This window comes from Micromesistius poutassou, assembly GCF_964030765.1.
Source record: "Micromesistius poutassou genome assembly, chromosome: 9".
NCBI lineage: Eukaryota > Metazoa > Chordata > Actinopteri > Gadiformes > Gadidae > Micromesistius > Micromesistius poutassou.
In genome coordinates, this window is record NC_140279.1 from 11,049,621 (window position 1) to 11,069,547 (window position 19,927).

At 46.4% G+C, this 19,927-nt stretch overlaps 1 protein-coding gene across 2 annotated transcripts in view; it reads left to right on the forward strand.

The window, feature by feature from the left end:
* The window catches only part of lpp (LIM domain containing preferred translocation partner in lipoma), a 116,076-nt gene that overhangs the window by 26,081 nt on the left and 70,068 nt on the right, over positions 1–19,927 (forward strand). For both annotated transcript variants that reach the window (XM_084473202.1, XM_084473203.1), the window contains one exon: positions 9,736–9,913. In XM_084473202.1, coding sequence (XP_084329328.1) covers positions 9,739–9,913 — 175 coding nt within the window. In that variant the 5' untranslated portion in view covers positions 9,736–9,738. The remainder of the gene's footprint in view (positions 1–9,735; positions 9,914–19,927) is intronic.

Consider the following 19,927-nt stretch of genomic DNA (forward strand, 5'->3'; position numbering starts at 1 on the left):
GGGGGTCATTATGGATAAATCACATCCCCACCCAGTGTATATTAAGTATTAAGTGTTGCGTTTAGGCGCTCCTCCTTCTTATTTAAGTGCAGCTAGACTCCTACGTCTCACGTTGATTCCAGGTCAAAAACCACACTTCGGCTTGTGTAATTTCCTTCACACACCTTGATATTGACGTTTAGCTCCGAGCCCGTAGCGGTGAAAGTCATGCAGTGTATGTGTTTTATTGTGTTATTGACCGATTTATTCCACTTAAACACGGCCATATTTAATGCAAGAAGAGTCACAATTAAATGGACATGGCAAAGGGTAATTCTTTCAAATATGAATGGAGAAGGAAAGATGTTCCTGCCATGCAATGCCGTAGGCTGTTGTGCGTACAACAAACATTAATTATGTACACACTTTGAGACTTAAGTATGATGGTCTTCCAGGTACTACTGTCAGACGAATCAATATTCATGAAGTACACGTCCTGCAGAATGAGTAAACAAGTACACACACTGTGTCAATCTCACTTAGGAAAGATCTTCCAGAGATGTTAAGGTGCTTATCAGGTCTTCAGACCAAAGCAACGTTATGTAAGGGAGCGGTTCGAAGTTGTGCCCTTGGTCAGACAGTAAATGCTCTTTAGCAGGGTGGAAATATGGCTGCTTTGATGCAGTGAAAGAGTTCTAGGCTGGACACTCATTGCAAACAAATGGGTTAATTTGGTAGAATCTTTATGGGTAGCAGGAAAATAACCTACCAAAGCTCAACTGTTAATATACTTTACATGCTGTTGAGGTTCCCCTGAGCAAGGCTTTGGGTATTTTACATGAAGTGCTGTTCTACCTTCAACACAACATGTAGGATGTTTCTATAGAGAGTTTTCCTTATTAGATTACATTAGAGGAACTTGATCTAGTTAACCGGCGAGTTAATTTGGGATTCTTTCTTATTTTTCACTTCCTTCTCAACCTAATTTCTGTTTGGGTTGAATCTTTAACTGTAGGAACACAGTGAGTGCACTAATTAGTGGGAGGATGGCTGGTATGTATTTGTAGCTGTGTTCTTTGTTCTTTGATGCTTTATTCCACGTTTGGGGCCTCTCTGTGTGGGTCTTGGTGTCCCCGACTGGGAGCTACTTCAGCGGCTGTGAGTCGTGAGGAGCCCTTATTGGTTCGTAATTTGGCACAAACAAAGCTCAAGGAAAGGTCAGAGGTCACACCAGGTTCATGTGTGTTTAACCACTCTGATGAGGAACTCAGAGCTTTAAGGAACAGAGATCTGTGGTGGTCGTGGTTTGCGAGCAGAAGGTGAGTGAGGGGACGCATTGTTGGGGACGTTTGAAACCCTGCATACTCAAAGGTGAGGTGTGTCCTGGGTCTGACGTGTTTGTAGTCATGTATTTGGGAGGTGCTGAACCCAAACAGAAGGGTCTCCATGTAAGATATGGAACAAACAAAGACTGCAGCTCTATTATTCTCCCTCTATATTCTCCCTGATATATTGTCTGTGTTTCTGTGAGCGAGCAAAACAAATCAATTCAAGTGCACACACAACACAACACCAACAACGGGGGCTCGGTTGGACAGCCACACCGATGAAGAAACCGTTCCAAACGAGACTTCCAACACAACGACATGGCCGCCGCCTCGTCTCCACAGCTGTCGTTTCAGGTCGTCCAGGTCTCTGTAGGTGTTATGGCCCTTGGCCATAACACCACACGATATTTGACCCTCGCTGCCGCTCGCTCACTCGACATAAAACATTCAGTGCTCCAAAGAGGTTCCTGAGCAGTCTTCTGCTTTTATTAATATGTCAACACACGGAACCATGTCGTCCTTCTGGGGCGGTCAAATATTTACCCCTCCGCACGAAAACATCGCAGCTCCGTAATGCCCACTTGAACTGTGGAGCCCGGCCGTGTTTCCACCAGGCAGCGGTGTGGGGGGGGGGGCTGCCTGCGGGCCGCGTTAGCCAGCGTTAGCCCGCTCATCCATTCAACCGGCTGGCTTCTGCGGTGCGGCGGCCCGTGTGCTTGCTCTGCTCGGACACATTCTCCCCCCCCCCCCCCGCAGATGGGGGACCTTTTAATTTTTAAAGCGGTTTGATCCACGCCGCTGAGCGTCACTCTGAGTTCCTGGTTACCGGTTCCCTCGTCGCCCGGCGCTGCTCTAGCTGCTGTGGGGGGTGGGCGAGGGCGAGGGGACAGTGGGCCCGGGCGGGGCAGTGAAGCCCATACCCAGACCGGAGCTCCGGGTAGCGGGGCTGTTGTGATGGGTGTGCGCTGAACCGAGGGGAGATTCAGGGAGATTTTAGTGCCCTCCTGAGCAGATTTGTTCCCTGTAGGCGGAGTGTAATTCACACGTTGTGGACTTCTGACGCGCTCAGAGGAAGTCTTTTCTTCCTGTGGCCGTCAGACTGTTTAACACATCTACCTCCGGCCGCAAGAGGGACAGTGGAGACACTGTGTCCTGATGTCACTTTGTCACTTCATTTTTACCCATCATATCACTTCATCACTTTTTTGTGTGTACTATGCTGATACAATTTTGTCACCTTATCACTGTTTATCACTTTAAACAATTGCTCACTATATTTAGTTGTACTTCAACTTATTTTATTTCAACTTTATTTTATTTCAATGCAGCAAACTTATGTATTGTTGTATATTATTTATACCTACGTTAACTGTCATTTTTGTGGCATTGTTGCATTTAGTTACTGTTGTACTTTATTTTATGTTAGTCTTATCCTATTGTGCTTCTTTATCCTATTGTGCTTTGCACTTTGTTGCATTTTGTTACTTGTTTTATTTTATTGTATTACTTCTCCACTTTTATATCGCAACTGTTGCACAGCAATTTCCCTCGGGATAAATAAAGCTTCTTGAATCTTGAATCAGTTACACTCACGCCTTGAGATATTGATCCTGTTAAAATAATGTGTGACGTTGGCACCTTGTGTCCCCCTCACAAGTAGAGGAGTGGCTGATCGGTTTGCTTAGACAGATTAGATGGTAGATACAAAGTCATTAAGGAGCAGGTAGGGGTTAGACAGTACAGAGACAGGTCATTAAGGAGCAGGTAGGAGAGAGAGAGAGAGGGAGGGAGGGGGAGAGGGAGGAGGAGAGAGATGTTAGCCTCAACTCCAGTGATCCAGTGTCTAACGTGAGTGCTCGTCTCTGACAGAACCCTACTGCTTCCAGCGAAACTAGAAAGCACATCAGTTACTGAAGAACAAGACGTGTTCCTCAGTCTAGTTCCACGCTTCAAACCCTTCCCTCGGCGGCCCTCCTTTTTCTGGGGGCATCCCTCTGTCGAACGTCTCCGCCGCATGACCATGAAAGACGGAGCCGCTGAAAACACCTGCAGCTCTTTCCTCAACGACGGCGATGCAGAGCAGAGCTGCCGTGACTGACAGCTCGCGGCCGTGCCCTCGCTGAGCAGACGGAGGGAACGCCGTCACCAGAGCCGTCCCTGCCTGGCACAGGGCTCTGAGAGCTGCCTCTTAACCCTTCTTTGATGCGCTAAACGCCCGACCTTTCACTCTGCGGTGGCAGTGTTTTTGTTCTCCTGAGTGTCTGGTGTGTACCTCGGTGTCTCTGGTCCGGACGGCCTCGCACGCCAGGCGTCCCCCGAGGTGGAGTGTCTTGGACAAGGGCCCACTTTCTTTGTGCGCTTTTGTTTCGTGTGGAGGACAACGTTCAGACATTTACATTGAGGGCATTTAGCAGACGCTTTTATCCAAAGTGACTTACAATACAGTACACAGTACATTTGTCAGAAGAAAGAGTAACAACAATATATTGCTGTCGGTACAGTAAGGATGTTCATAGAAACAAGTGCCAAGCACTAACAATCACTAGGTTAACCCATTCCCCGTATCCAACAGAGATAGCTAGGATAAGATGCTACACAATGCTATATACTATATTTAATTGCAAGGATGTACAACATACAAACGTAAAAAAAAAGTAAAACAACCTCTCAAGGCCTGAGGAACTCCGAAAGGGAGCAGAGAACGGGGGGACGATTCTTAGATTTTCATTTCATTTTTTTTTTCAATTTTCAGATTTCACTCGCTTCTGCTCTCTCTCTTAAAACACTCAAATTGTATCTTCAGAACTTTTTCAATAATTTATTGAAGGGGCTTTCAAGTGTTACCTACCACTATGAAACAGTATTGTACAGTACTTCAACTGGAGTATGTAGTGGTTCATCCATGAGATGCATAAAGAGTGCCCTATCCTTCACCAGGACATAGTCCTCTTGTTCCTCAGCATGAAGACTAGTACTATGGGCGGTATGTGGCTCAGGAGGTAGAGCGGGTTTCGCTGGTAACATGAAGGTTGCTAGTTCGATCCTGGCTCCTCCTAGCTGAGGGTCGAGGTGTCCCTGTCACAAGACACCTCACACTGACTGCTCCTGATGCTGGCTGTCGCCTTGCGTGGCTGACACTGCCGTCAGTGTGTGAATGTATGTATGAATGGGTGATGTGAGGCAATATTGTGAAGTGCTTTGAGTGGCCACTAGTTAGAAAAGCGCTATAGAAATGCAGTCCATATGTAGCCTGGCCAGACCAAGCTCAATCATAGATTGCACATTGGTCTGGGGAGGCTGCTGTCATTTTCTTCAGCACAAAAGGCGTGATCAACGGGCCTAGTTCAACTGACTGTACGCAATTGGCTGCTTGCCGTCGCTTCCCTGTCATCATTGTGTTAAACCAGCCAATAGAGCGCATGGGGAAGAAGCCATCTTGGTGGTTGACTCCCACAAAAATGCATCTGAAGCAGAAAGAAATGTATTGCTCTTCTCCAGACCCTTCTGCAGGGCAAATTCAAATCACCGGAAGAACAGGGTTGGAGTACCCAGTCTAGTCCATATGGCTATATCTGATAAGACGATGTTGAATCCATCCCCCTTCGGCATGGAGAGCAGTACAACGACGTAGTCTGTACCGCTGTCCTCCCAACCATTGGGTTTGTGTTCTCTAGTGTCTGAACCTGGAGGGGCCGCTGCAAGGCCTCCTAAAGGAACGTGAATCGATAGCTCTGTCTCCAAAGGTCACAGTGGCTTGTCTGCAGTTGGGATTGATCCAGGGGCCTTAATAAACTCAATAGAATGTGTTCTTACGCGTGAAACTGCCTTTATTTTGAGGCCATCTTAGTTTAGTTTTATTTTTAGAAACGGTAAACCTTCCAATCTTGTTAAAAACGCAGTTTGCCTTGCCTCCTCTCTTCCTCTTGAGCCGACAAACCCACCGTTTTTGAGATTGCTGTATTACGGAGCCAGTGAATCCGAAACCCTTTATTCTATTTATTTTAAAACGTGCTAATATGTCTTATTGAATTGCCATTTCGTCACTCTTACTGAAATAAGACTAGAGGAAAAAGGGGTAAAATCTCTTTTACATTACATACATTTTTTAATTTCTTTTACATTCTCCCCAAAACACGACGTGAACGTTCCATTCTGCTGCGGACACAAAGATAGCTAGGATAAGATGCTGCACCATGCCAAGTACTTCTTTTAAGCGCCAGGACCAACAAACATACAATAAGTGTGTAAGAGGGGTGAGTGGGGCGTAAGGGGGGAGGCTATGCAGAGTCTGGGTGAATTTCCTGTTCTACTCAGGCTAGATCTCACGCAGGCCTTTCTGCCGTCTCCCTCTCCTCTTCACGTCCCCGTACACCGGCCTATAGCACGCCGCCACATACAGTCCGGGACGCGGCGCTGCCATATTGTGGTCTGACAGGTGGTGATGAGCACGTCAACATGGCGGCGCAGGCTGGAGGTACAGGATGCTGTCCGCTGGAACCAGATGGGTGTCAGACTCAACCAGCACAGCTTCAGATTTCTTGGTGACAAAATGACACAAAGAAACGTATGTTTCAGTTCGGTGCCGTCTTCCGCGGCACTCTCCTCGCACCTTCTGAATCGATGTAATCGCCCCTTTTTAAACCGTCTATTTAAAGTGTCCTCAGATGAACACCGTCTTAACGCGCCGGCAACTGAGACGGATTCTGCTCGCTTGTTTCCTTCCTCGCGGAATACCTTGTTGTGTGGATAAACTCAAGCAGGCAACCGCAGCCATGCCAGCGTCTCTCTCTCTCTCTCTCTCTCTCTCTCTCTCTCTCTCTCTCTCTCTCTCTCTCTCTCTCTCTCTCTCTCTCTCTCTCTCTCTCTCTCTCTCTCTCTCTCTCTCTCTCTCTGCTTTAATTGGCCGTGCGAGCAGAATGTTTTCAGGGTGAATCGCTGCAACCAAGCTGGTTAATTTGCTACATAAAGGCGTCAAGTGAAGCCAGGAGATTGGGCTTGTATACACCGGCACGGCAGTACATACTGCGTAAACAAGTCGATGCGTTCACCAGTCAAACACGTTTTTAAAGACACGCAAATCATAAAAAACACAAGATTATTATTTTTCTTTTTAAGATAAATTTAAGAAGTTATATTGTAATGAATAAGTTAAGAGTTTGGAAACTGACCCATTTTAATCATCTTCACCGGCTGTGTTCTCCTGAGGTCGGAGGTCATGACTGTTGTTATTTCCCATGACCCTCTCTGCTTCACCCCAAACAGAGGAGAGGTGTGTGGGAGTCCAGTACCCAGTAACACAATTTGAATTTGCTCAGCAAGTTACTCTGGGAACGAGCAATGTACTCACTCCCCGATTCCCCTGGTCCAGAACATTAACCAATCACATTGGTATATCTGATATAGGCAGGCCAAAAGCGTTGCTGTTTTACCAATCGGATACGGAAAGTCTTATCTATTGGTTAGCTCCACTGGTCTGGATACATCACCCCTTGTTATCTTCTGATTGGTCGTAGTGTTATCCAATTGTGTGCAGTGACATTTTCAAATGCACGGTTCTGCCACTCGAGTTTTGCCATTTTCATTACTCGTTGCCAGACCCTACAGCTTTCTGGATGTGGGTCTGTATTTACAGGCTAGGAGTCCAAAGCAACACACACACAAATCTATCTCCTGCAGAACGACACAACAGCCCACTGGGGTCGCTCAGTGGTGCTCACTATTTAAATAGGTTTCCACTTTTGATTTAGCACGCAGTTTAGTTTAGTCTCTGTATCTTTATTTCTTCAGATGGACGTTTTCTGTGCTGCTGCGTATGGATTAAGATTGGTGTAATCTTTATGATAAAATATTTGAAAAATATATCAATATTATGAATATTTATTTAGGTCTTCAATTTTTAAGACCTAATCCTGGGGTTGAATTCTGGTCTCACTGCCGAACCTTTCAGGTCAGTGGATATGGAGGTCGAATATGAGCTTGGTTGAATGTTAAATTACAATACTGATGGATGGGAATGGTTAACAGATTCTCTCAAGGTGCTAAATCAATCCGCACGTTTCCTCGATATTCCGGCCTCGTTCCAAAGAGAGGAGAAGATGGTGTTAGTTTGGAGCCAAGCTTTGTTCAAAACTTTTGTCTGACTTTCATGCATCAGTGGATCCTCATACGGCACGGAAATCTCTGATCTTTCTCAAAAAGAGTGTATTAAGAGCGAGAACACGTGTTTGACTAAAGTAAAGTCTGTTTTATTGCTGTGCATGAGGAGCTGTTTGGCTGCATGTGTCATTTGGCGAAACACAAAAATATAAAATAAAATAGCAGGTAGTGAAAGGGATGGTGTTTCATTCTGCACATAAATCGCTTTTAAGCGCGCCTTATTTACACACTAAGATCAATTCCTGCCTTTCTCCCCCTTCCAATCCCACTCTGTTCCGCTCGCCATTTGAGAGCCGAAATGAAAGGCTGTCGCTCAGACAGCGGTGGGACGGGTGGGAGGGACGGGGAGGAGGGAGGGGGGACGGGGAAGAGGGGAGGGGGTAAGGGGGGAAGAGGGGAAGAGGGGAGGGGAGGGGGGAAGGGGGGATACACGAGCGCGCGTGGCTGAAACGCGGCATTAAAAGAAAACCGCAATATCAAACACGAGATCCATTCGGTGACAGCAGAGACGGAGTGGATTTGAGCAGATATTAAAAGATGATTGTGCGTGGGCCCTTTTTGTTTCGTGTTTTTTTTCTTCTCTGCGCGCCGTGCGCTCCAAAGAACCCAAGTTAAGCCGCATATCAGCAGCCTGCTCGGAACAAAGTGAAACATCTCAACAACGCAGACCAACAAACAGCACACACACAAAGAGGCGGCAGACATGTTGTATAAATAGTTCATCTTTCAAGTGGTTTGAGAAACGGGGGATGGCGAAACACTGCGCACTTCTGTCCTCAGCTCCGCATTCATGTTCGCCTCTGAACATGAAGTGTTTTCATGATAATAATTCTTCTTCCACAGGCAACGAAACACTCCAATACAAATAAAACGAAAAGGGGATAAAAGTTCAATGCGTGAACTCTTTGGAAAAACCCCAAATGATAGAAGGGCTGGGATGAATTTAATATTTTACATTTACGCATTTTATGAGGACCTCCGAAGGCTCTTCTTTCTTCATATTCTGTCCGATGGCCAGCAGACAGATTTGTCCTCTTTCGGTGACTTTTAGTGTGAACACTGAAAATCATCGGGGGTTGCATCAGAGTTGCAAATACCCCCTCAATCGCTCTCGATCTTTACGCCGTTTGATCCCACAGTACTTTCTTTATTGTCTGCACTTCTTTGTCTTGCATGTGTGTTTTAAACTGCTGTCTGCTCTGGCCATAAACGCATTAAAAAAAAGCCTTAAAGGGCGAGAGTGATTGAATAGGCCCTGTGCAGATTGTCCACGGACAAGAAATCTGCTCCTGATCCATGAAAATCAATGGGGCCAGCACTGTGAACCGATCTCTGAAACTGCTCCTTTAGGATCAAAACTACCCCTCTAATTTCCCTTCAACCGGAAAAGTTTGGTTCACAATTCCAGTGATGGTGCGGTGGTATTTGTTTTGCGTGCTGGGTCTTTGAAGCCCCTCTGTGCTGGCCTTGGGATGCATGCATAAGATGTGGATTTTTGGTCATGATTTTTTACCGGCTACAAAAATCTCTCTACTGAGACTGGAGACTACCGCTGGCATTTTCCTTTTTGATTCTCTCTCCTTTTTATAAGCTTTTTATCTCAAGGTCCCCCTAGAATCGCTTCACATATCAATTCCGCTAATGAGAGCTGGGGCAATCGCTCTGCGCTTGGCGGGATTTGAGGAATTATTGTTGTCGTGAAGTAACTTTCTAGATATGTTTGTGTGTGTGTGTGTGTGTGTGTGTGTGTGTGTGTGTGCAAAAGCCTTGAATGACAACCTGGCAACACAACCCTCCTAATATGAGTTAAATACAGGGTTTCAAACTGCCGTAGGGACTTTGAATGAGTGGATTTCACCGTATCGATTACATCACCTTTAGGTAACCGCCAGAGCGGTTATCCCAAGCTGTTTGACTGGCTGAGAACATCAACATAAAATCACACAGTCAATCAAACATAGAATCCAACACACAATCCAACACACAATCCAATACTCAATCCAACACACAATCCAATACTCAATCCAACACACAATCCAACATACAATTAATCATACAATCACAGCACACTGCAGTATCCAATCAGATTGTGAGAAGGCCTGACATTCAACCAAGAGCCAATCAGAGACCAGGGGAGGATTAGGCGGCCATTTTGGCATCGGGTACATGTTTTGGGATTCAGGAAGACCAGTTTTTAGAGGACTGATCCTTTAGATGGCGGTTAGATACGGGTGCATTCCAATATGCTGACCTGTGCGCTCTCCGGTTGCAGATCATGTGGAACCAGCCCAGCAGTGGTGCCGAGCCCCTCGGCCAGGTCAACGCCCGCATGGAGACCACGCCTGGCAACGCCAGCATCTCCGTCTCCCAGCAACAGGCGCCCAAGAAGTGTGCCCCCGTGGTGGCGCCCAAGCCCAAGTTCAACCCGTACAAAGGAGACTCCGACGCAGGTGAGACATCCCCTCTGCCTCCTCCTCCTGATTCGTCCCGGTCTTTATTGTTGGTCTTTGTATCTCCTCCCAGGGCCGGCGCTAGCCATTTGGGTGCCCTAAGCACAAATGCATTGTGGTGCCCCCCCGAAAATCATCAATCAAACATCAATTCAGTAATTGTCAGTACGTTTCTCTTTATTTCCAAAATAACTTCTCAACAGTTTTGCAAAATGTAATGTGCAAATAAAAGAAATTAAAATCTTGATAAAAGACTACACTAATTTTGCATTAACAATAGCACCAAACATAAGTCCTGAACTAGTAGTTGATGGTTGTTGGTCAGGGCTGGGTGCTGTTGCAGAGTCTGCAGAGATTGGTGGTTGATGATGTGTGCTTGAACTGCTGGTGGATGGTTGATCATCTAAATCTTCCTCCTGGTCTTGAGGTACTCCTTGCACATATCTAAGCATTGACCCTGCATTCAGAAATACAAGAAAAAATACTCAGGGATTGTACACTGAAATACAGTTTTGCACCTTGATTCAAAAACAATATTACATATTAATTACAGGTTTATGTAAGCCAATGTGTAAATCACTGATGCATGACAACATTTAAAACTATTTTACCTTTAAGACAATGATTGATGGCTCATAATCTAAAAAAAATCTACATAATTTGAAAACTATGAATGTGAAGGGAGACATAACTAAGATTTCTTTATTTTCTTTCAAATTGTAGTTTCACCTGCAGATGTTGCCCTGCAGATGCAAGGTTTCTCAGAATTCATGTTACCAGGAGCCATTCTCCATTCATCAACTCATTACTTTAAAGTATCATCTGTAGCATTACTTTTTCCACTACAGTACACAATTGCATACTCGTTGGTTCACAGTACACATGCATAACGTAGGCTACATAACAAACGCCAAATAAACGTCCTGAAAGTAGACCAGTAGACCTAGGCCTATATAAGTAAACTTGGCTAATACTTGGCTGACGACTTCTGATGGCTAAAAGAATATAGGAGCTAACGTTAGTTTGTTGACGTTAACGGTAGCTACATAACAAACGCCAAATAAACGTCCTGAAATGCAGTAGACCTAGGCCTATATAAGTAAACTTGGCTAATACTTGGCTGACATACTTCTGATGGCTAAAATAATATAGGAGCTAACGTTAGTTTGTTGACGTTAACGGTAACGTTAACATTACCTGGCATGAGCATAGACATTCATACAAGGACTAAATTACAGAATTAGCCATTTTTATTTAAAACATTGTCTTACCTGCCATCGACGTGCGTGCATCATCTCGCTGTCTCTTCTTTTTTCTCTTATCCGCCCCCGACTCTTGATGCCTTTTCGAGGCCATGTCCAAACACAGGTGTCTGCCAAACTTGAGAATGATCTAATCGAACATACCACTGGGATGTGGGGGAGGGGGGCACCAAGGGGAGAGAGAGAGGGCCGCACAGGAGACGCATCTTTTTCTCGAGTAAATGTTACTTTTGTATTGCTATTAACACGTTTTACACATGTTCATTTTAAATATATCGCGTTATTATGATTATTATTATGATGATGATTTTTTACGAGACAGATTTTTTTGGTGCCCCCCCAGACACTTGGTGCCCTACGCGCAGTGCGTGTTCTGCGTGTGCGGAGCGCCGGTGCTGTCTCCTCCCATCTCTTTTCTATGTTTCTTCGCCATGACAACCGGCTCTCCCATCTGGGCGATGAAGTTCTATCTCATCTTATTCTTCTGCAGTCGTACCAGAAACGACTCGTCTGTTTTTACACACTAAGATGGAGGCGGCAGTCGTAGTCAGAGGGTTGAACTGTTTAAACAGCCGTACTCGTACCTGAGCAGGGTCAAGGATTAGGATGCTTGATTAACCCTCAGACCACCGAGGGTTACTTGATCTGAACCAATAACGAGTCACGTGACACAGGCCACTGAGGGTTAATTGATCTTGAGTCACGTGGCCTCAGACCACTGAGGGTTAATTGATCTGAGTTATGTGACCTCAGTCCACTGAGGGTTCATGTTTCTCCACTGCCTCTATCAGCCGCCAGCCCGTGTTTGTTTGATCCCGGAGACAGAGGAGGGGGAGGAGCCAGACACAATGAGAGAAACGCTTTACCTGTTTCAGATATATGCAAATCTTGTGGGGAGATCTGCCCTGACCTCAGCGGCAGCAGCCAATCACAGACAGGCTTGAGGTCGTCCTATAAACCCTTGTGTGTTCGCAGCTGTCGTCCATAAGTTGGATAACAGTCTGATGGTTTGATGCAAATCAGGAGGACTGTTAAGTGTGTGTGTGTGTGTGTGTGTGTGTGTGTGTGTGTGTGTGTGTGTGTGTGTGTGTGTGTGTGTGTGTGTGTGTGTGTGTGTGTGTGTGTGTGTGTGTGTGTGTGTGTGTGTGTGTGTGTGTTCTACAACAGGTGAATGCATGTGGCTTGCTCCAACTGGGGACCAACTGATTATTTTAAAACTATCTAACTACTAATATTTTACAGGCTTTTTATGCCTTTATGGGCCGGAAGTGAAGAGAAGGGAATAACAATAGCAGGTGGGATTCAAACCTGCATGCGCTACGAGAGACCCTCGACATGCTTTCTAATACGAGAGGTGATCCATGCCATGTGTGGCACACATGTGTGGCCACAGAAGTATAACCCATAAATCATAACCTCCAACATCCTGTGATCAACCTGTTCTGCTCCGTGCCCCCTGTGGCTCACTCTGCCAGCACTACGTTTAGTCTGAGGATCAGAAGGAGCGTTTGTGTCCTCCATCGTCTGGGTCCAGGATATTGTTGTATTTAATAAGCCTATCAATAAAGTTTTAACTTGAGCCGTCGCAGGCCACCAGGTCTGGCGTCTGTGCAGACTCTTTCACTGATCATGGCGGCAGTGTTCCTCAGTCCAACAAAAATGCTGACGGGCCGCTCGGCAGGCGCTCGTTAGACGCTCGTTAGACGCTTGGCTACTGTGGTGGAAATGGGGGGTCCCAAATATGGCCGCTGGGTGGACTAGATCTACTGTGAGCCACCTCCTGGCTCATCTCTGGCATTTAGTGTTGTGACAAGAACGTGTGTGTGTGTGTGTGTGTGTGTGTGTGTGTGTGTGTGTGTGTGTGTGTGTGTGTGTGTGTGTGTGTGTGTGTGTGTGTGTGTGTGTGTGTGTGTGTGTGTGTGTGTGTGTGTGTGTGTGAGAGAATGTGTGGGGGTGGTTTTCCCATGTGTTGAAACAAAGAAATGTTAAAAAACAAAAAAATGAACATTTTGGCTTGTGACTCAGTGACCTCATTACAAAAAAATTCAAATAAATTCCCAGGAAATCAGCTGACGAGGTAGAACGTCGGTGGCTGTTTCATCTTAAAAGGGTTCTGAAATAGATCACAGGACACGGTTCTTCTTCTGTAAGGAACCGACGCGAATAGCGCGGTACAGTTTCCACACAGATGTTGGCATGCATGCCACGGTGGGGGTCGGAGGTCGTACGGCCGATGGGAGTAAGAGGAAGTGCTCCGGCAGCAGGCGCCCTGCGGTGTAAGACTAGGGCAGTGGTTACTTTCGAAGCATTTCCAAAGAATTACGTTGTCTTGTCTGAGCTGTTTGCTCTCTGTAGCCGCGCCCTGTGTGGGCTGCGCTGCGAGGGCGGGGCGCAGGTGGAGCCGATCACGACTGCGTCACGCCACGCAAACGCTCTGAACCCTTTGAACCCTGGTTCAGGACTAGATCAGCACCGCCTACGGAGCTCGCTCTGAAACTCACAAGTGACGAGTGACTCACGAGTGACTCATTTTGTCTTTAAGGAAAGTTAGAAAGTTAGAAACACTTGATTTCCCCTATGTTTTCATATGGTTTCATCCAAAGTGACGATTTGTGAGGATGGTTTGGGTCCGATACTGTGGCTCTGATCCAGGCTCAGAGTCCAGCACCCAGACCACCATACTGTTCAGCACCATCTTTCAGTTAATTTACATTTACATTGAGTGCATTGAGCAGACACTTTTATCCAAAGTGACTTACAATAAGTACATTTGTCAGAAGGAGAAACAACAATATATTGCTGTCGGTACAGTAAGGATGTTCATAGAAACAAGTGCCAAGCACTAACAATCGCTAGGTCAACCCATTCCCCGTATACAACAGAGATAGCTAGTTGACCCTTTAACATATGCAAAACCCTTTTGTAAAGGCATCAACAAGAGGAATGACTTCCATGCTCTGCGCGTTTGATGTCTGAAGCCAACTTGGCACATCGTACGTACGTGTGTGCGCTCTGCGCCCTGCGTAGCGTGCCTTTCCGATAAGAGATCAGTGTATGCAAATCAGTGGTGTGTCCCTGCTCCTGTGCGAGCAGCAGCTGTACAGAGGAGGGAGAGACGGAGCGCACGGAGCAGTGGTGGAGGCTGGGACGGGAGCTGGAGGCAGGCAGGCTGGCAGACCTCCTGCTGGGCCTCCAGCTCAGAGCCAGCCCGGACCTGGGCCCGCACGTGCCCTGCTTTAGGTGTGTGTGTGTGTGTGTGTGTGTGTGTGTGTGTGTGTGTGTGTGTGTGTGTGTGTGTGTGTGTGTGTGTGTGTGTGTGTGTGTGTGTGTGTGTGTGTGTGTGTGTGTGTGTGTGTGTGTGTGTGTGTGTGTGTGTGTGTGTTCCTTTCGGTTTGTGTCTTTTAATCTTCATTTTGTGTGTGAGCCTTTGCGTGTTTTAGTTGTGTGTATGTGCTTACAAATGCGTGTGTGTGTGCTGGTATGTGTGTCTGTGTGTGTGTGTGTGTGTGTGTTCATGCCTCTCTCTGCCCTCTAACGGTACGAGGGCCCCTGAGAGTCTTACAGGTCTGAACCGTAGGAAGCTGTTAGGAAACAGCAGAGCTGACTGTTAGTTAAAACACCCCTGTCTGCTGGGAGTGCTGGTTCAGACCTCCGCTGTTCTCATTTTACCTGACGGTGGAAAGTTTATACAAACCCCGGACTTGGTCCTTCGTCCCACTCTCTCTCGCTCTCTCTCGCTCTCTCTCTCTCTCTCTCTCTCTCTCTTTCTCTCTCTCCCGCGTTGTCTGGTCCCGAATCACGTTCAAAAGTAATTCCGGTCTTCTTGTTTCCTCTTTCTTTCTCTTTCTTCTTTCTGGGCCTTTCCATGGACAGGAGTGTGAGGAGAGAGAGGAAGTGTAAGAGAGGGGGTGAAATGTAGTGCAGTACCGCAGGTCAGTGTCCGTGGTGGTCGCTGCACTCGGTCTGTTAACAGAACATTAAACGTGAGTGGTTAAACAGACAGACAGACAGACAGACAGACAGACAGACAGACAGACAGACACTCACACTTCTGAGGCGTGGTTCACCACCATGTAATCCAGAGACGTGGCGTGTGTAATCCAGACACTCGGCCAATACGTCGATCTGGTTCTCGTTAGGCACTAAGAGGATTAATTGCAACAATGCGCCCCTCCCCCCTCCCCCCCACCTCTAATGACTGTTGAATGCTCTGTTGTCCGGGCGACGCCTGTGAGCCAATCATTCTCCAGCGGTCGATACGTGATGAGCTCCGGCGACTCAGTGATGGAGCCCGACCTAGCCTCGATGCTAACCTGGGTGTAGCGGTTTGAGCGTGTTCCCAGCGCTGTGCTCGACGCTCGTCATCTGATGACCGCTTGAGGGGAACCCTCTGCAGAATCTCTGCAGAAACGTGAGCGCTGACTGCATGAGGCCATCAGCAGCACTGTGACCTCCATACCTTGAATTCTTCAGAGCCACTACACCGGGCTGCCAGTGCCTGTGTTTGACGGTACTTAATGTCAGGGGAGAGGTCGTCTGTGTCACTTCCTGCTGTTTTATCATTAGTGTCTCCTTGTCCTCATGAGGTGTGTGTGTGTGTGTGTGTGTGTGTGTGTGTGTGTGTGTGTGTGTGTGTGTGTGTGTGTGTGTGTGTGTGTGTGTGTGTGTGTGTGTGTGTGTGTGTGTGTGTGTGTGTGTACTCTGTGGCGGCTTTGCAGACTTGTAGAGACCCCATTCGATAATTCCATACATTTATTGTGTTGTCTTTTTTTATATTCATTAATATAGATTAATGCAGATTACAGATCCACCCGCGGTTGTAATCAGTGATTATGTTTGTGTGATAACTAAGCCTCGTAAAAAAAATAATTCCTGAGATTTTATTTACTCTCTCTATAATTCCAAGAATTTATAGTGTAGCATTATCTTGCGCTAATGCTACGGCTCTCGCTCGTTTTCAATGGGGACAAAAGGCAGTAGGTTGGTGTTAGCCTGTGTACTTTGTGTTAGCTTAGCACGTGCTTAGCATTCATAACGCAGACCCCAGACGGCTGAACAACTGCCAAGGAGGGATTATCAGCACCTCCTTGGTAAATGTGCTGCTTTATATCAAATATAAGGGCCGGACTAATATAAAAAATTAAGGATTAGCATTAAAAAATATTAGGAACAAGAGAGTCTGGCACGAGGCTCCGGGGGGCCCCAGCCAGGGGTCTTGTTAACATGCTGGATAGAGGGTGGGGGTGTTGGAGGTTTACGGGTCCCCTCTGTGGGAGTGGGGTCGAGGGGCTGTCCCTGATTAAAAAATCAAAACTCAGCAGGAACAAGTGAGAGAGGAGAACTTTCCCTCCTAAATCCCTGACAGAGGATCAGATTGAGGACACAGAGCCGATGGCTTCCTGCTGGACGTCAGAACCAGGTCAGGGTGTGTGTGTGTGTGTGTGTTGGGGGTTTACATACGGTATGTGTCACACATGTTATGTGTACATTTGTATGCATTTTAACTGTGTATATGTTTATAATGCGTGTATATGTATTTTAATAACCCAAATATTGACAATAACTTTCATACTTATAAGGATTATGCAGATTTATAAATAACAATAGCCATGATAATGATGATCATATCTTTTTTAAATTTTTAAAACAATAAGGCTTGTGATTATGATCATAATAACCATGCAACATCAATAATGACACTAACAGTTAGGCCGCTAAATGAGTGTGTGATTCATCATCTACTGACCGTGAGCACGTTCGACTTCCTCTCTGAAGGAATGTGAATCCTCTTCAGGTGGAATGCTAACTCTCCGTCTCTCACAATGGGCTTCTTGTTTAGCGCTCTTACTAAGAAAGTTCCTTGGAATTTGCTAATATGCGGTTTCACTATTTCTAAAATGGTAATCAACTGAGATCATAAATCATCGTCTGACGTTTGGATCCAAAAGTGGTCAGACTCCTTACATTTTATTCTGTATGAGTCACAAAACGAGTTGCTTGCGATGCTTGAAAGCGACATATCGTTCTATGTGGCGACCGGATTAAGAAGATTTTGGAGTTAGCCTTGGACCCTAGCACTCAGTTTGTTTTTAGCATGCGCTCAGTGATGCGTTTTAAGCTGTTTTATTACAACTTTCTCCACTAATGCTTCCCGGAACCACGCGCTTATTGTTGGCCCGGAGCGCTGCAGAAGTGTGGAGCTGTTTTTATCTGTCTGCCCGGCCACCGCGTCCTCCGTCTGCTCGAGTCCCCACAAGGTGCTCTCACAGGAAGAGACGCACACACAGGCACACACAGGCACAGGCACAGGCAAGCATACACAGACACACAGGCACAAGCGCACACCCACATACAAAGGCACATGTGCACAAAAACACGCACAAACACAGGCACAAGCACGCACACAAAGAGGCACAAGCACACATGCACTAGAGCTTAGATCGGGCCCAGAAAATCAAGCCCGACCCTACCCGAGCCCGTGCACGTTCTGTCCGAGCTCGGCCCGGCCCGACACATTAACTGTAATTATGAGCCCGAGCCTGATTTCAACCCGACAATTTTTTAAATATTTCTGACGTAGGGGTGTACGGTATAAAAGGTATAGAAAGTACACCGGTGTGAATTTGCTCTACGGTACGGGTTTTGACGATTCCATGACACCGGTGTGACCGGTAGACAGTGTTGTGTGTAACGCGTTAGGTAACTACTTGTTCATGTAAAAAGTCAAGTTACACGTAACTACTGAAAATATGGTATATATGGGAAAATACTAACGAAACGTAGTTCCTTTTTCAATTCGGCGCAACGTTACTTTTCTCAGGGACAGATTTGACAGCGATACTGCCTTCTCAGGCAGTCTGCATCCCTTCACAAGCTCTCATTCCACACCGTACGAGACAGACGCTGGTAGCGTGAAGCTGTCTCTGCATCAGACATCGCTTCCGCAGGCATTTTCCAAAGCTTACGACAAAAAAAGCCAGCAGTGGAACGAGATAACACTGTTTACCTGTGTGGTATGGACTAGGGCTTTGACTCTTCGTTATTTATCTTCGATATATATACTTCGTTATTCGAATATTAAAAAAATATATAATATTCAAACAAATATTAGGCAGCCCTTAATATTCGAACCTTTTATGGGCATTATTTTTTGTAAACGGGACGTAGACCGACTCATTTCACGGATTCCTGTGAGACCAGGTTGCCTTAATTACATCTGTCGCAAATTTAAGGTGAAAACTAAATGTCAAGGGAAAGAGGCGGTAGTTGCAAAAAGTATTTTGATCGCTTATTAAGTTCACTCGTTGCTTATAATGGTTTATTCATTTCCCAGTATCATTTCCTTAATTTAGAAGACAGTTTTGTTCATTTTTGAATTGTAAAATAAATGAAATAATTTTTTGAAGTTCAGAGTTTTTGAAATTATTGGAAGCGAGTCGAGCTGTCCTTGCCTGCTGTAACCACGGCCCAAAATAACAGCCGAGACAATATCCTTAATTCAAACATGCCATTTCATTTGGCTTCAATTGACTACGGATGCGATCTTGGAATGAACATGCGCAACAGGGATTTCTAACGGTTACTGTAGCCTAAAGTGGCAGAGACTGCAGGAGCTGAAACATCACTACGGTAGAGCTAAGAAGGTTCTACGAGCGCTTCAGACCAACCTTACCAACGAAAGACGTACGAAAGAGATTCGTAGCAAAGAATGTTTCGGGAAACATGCAAAATGTTAAGGTAGAACTTAAAGAAGAGGTTACGAAAAAAAAAAACACAACAATCAACAACGCTTGATCAAAGGCCCGGCCCGACCCGGCCCGAGGGTAGTGGTGGGCACACACACATACAGGCACATGCGCACACGCACAGGCAAACATACTAACACAGGCACATGTGCACACGCACAGGCAAACATGCACAGGCAAACATACGCACAAGCACACATACACACCCACCCACATACACATGCAATCAAATACGCCCTCAGGAACACACACACACACACACTCAAAGCAGAGCAGCAGACCTGAGGTATACATATCTGAACACACAGGTTTGTCACTACTTTATTTATGTCTGCTGTCATCCGATATCACCGTAGCAACGGGGAAGTCTTCAGGCATGGAGACACCTCACCGGACCTCTGGTTGCAGGACCTGATCCTCCTCCTCTCACCTCCTCCCCCTGGCGCTCTCACCACCTCCCTCTCTACTCCCTTTAGCACTCCCCTGTCTCCCCTCCACCTCCCTCCTGTCCCCTCTCCCCTCTCCTATCACCTCCCTCCCCCCTTCCCTCCCTCTTACCTTCAGTGTTGCCAGATTGGGCGGGAAATCTGGCCCAATCTGGCAACACTGCTCACCTTACCTTCCACCTGGTCTCCAGCTCCTTTTCTGCCGGGCAAGAGGAGGGTCTCCTCCCGGTTCTCTTCCCCCTCCTACCCCGCCCTCCCCCCTCAGTCTTGCATCATCCACCGGCTGAGTTACTGATTTACACGAGGATCTCTCAAGGTACTACTACACACACGCGCGGGCCGGCTTTGTTCCTTCCACAAGTCACGTTTGTAGGAACTGATTATTCCCTAAAACCGTTTCACCTCTTGGCACTCTGTCCCTTTTTGTCTCATTTTTTATTTCACAGAATATAATCCCTCCTTTTTACTCTGTGTAAATCCACTCCAGCGTCCGAGCGTCCCACCAGAACCCCGATTTGCTTGCCAGCCCCGTTCGCCCACGCTTTTTTCGCCCGCTTTTTT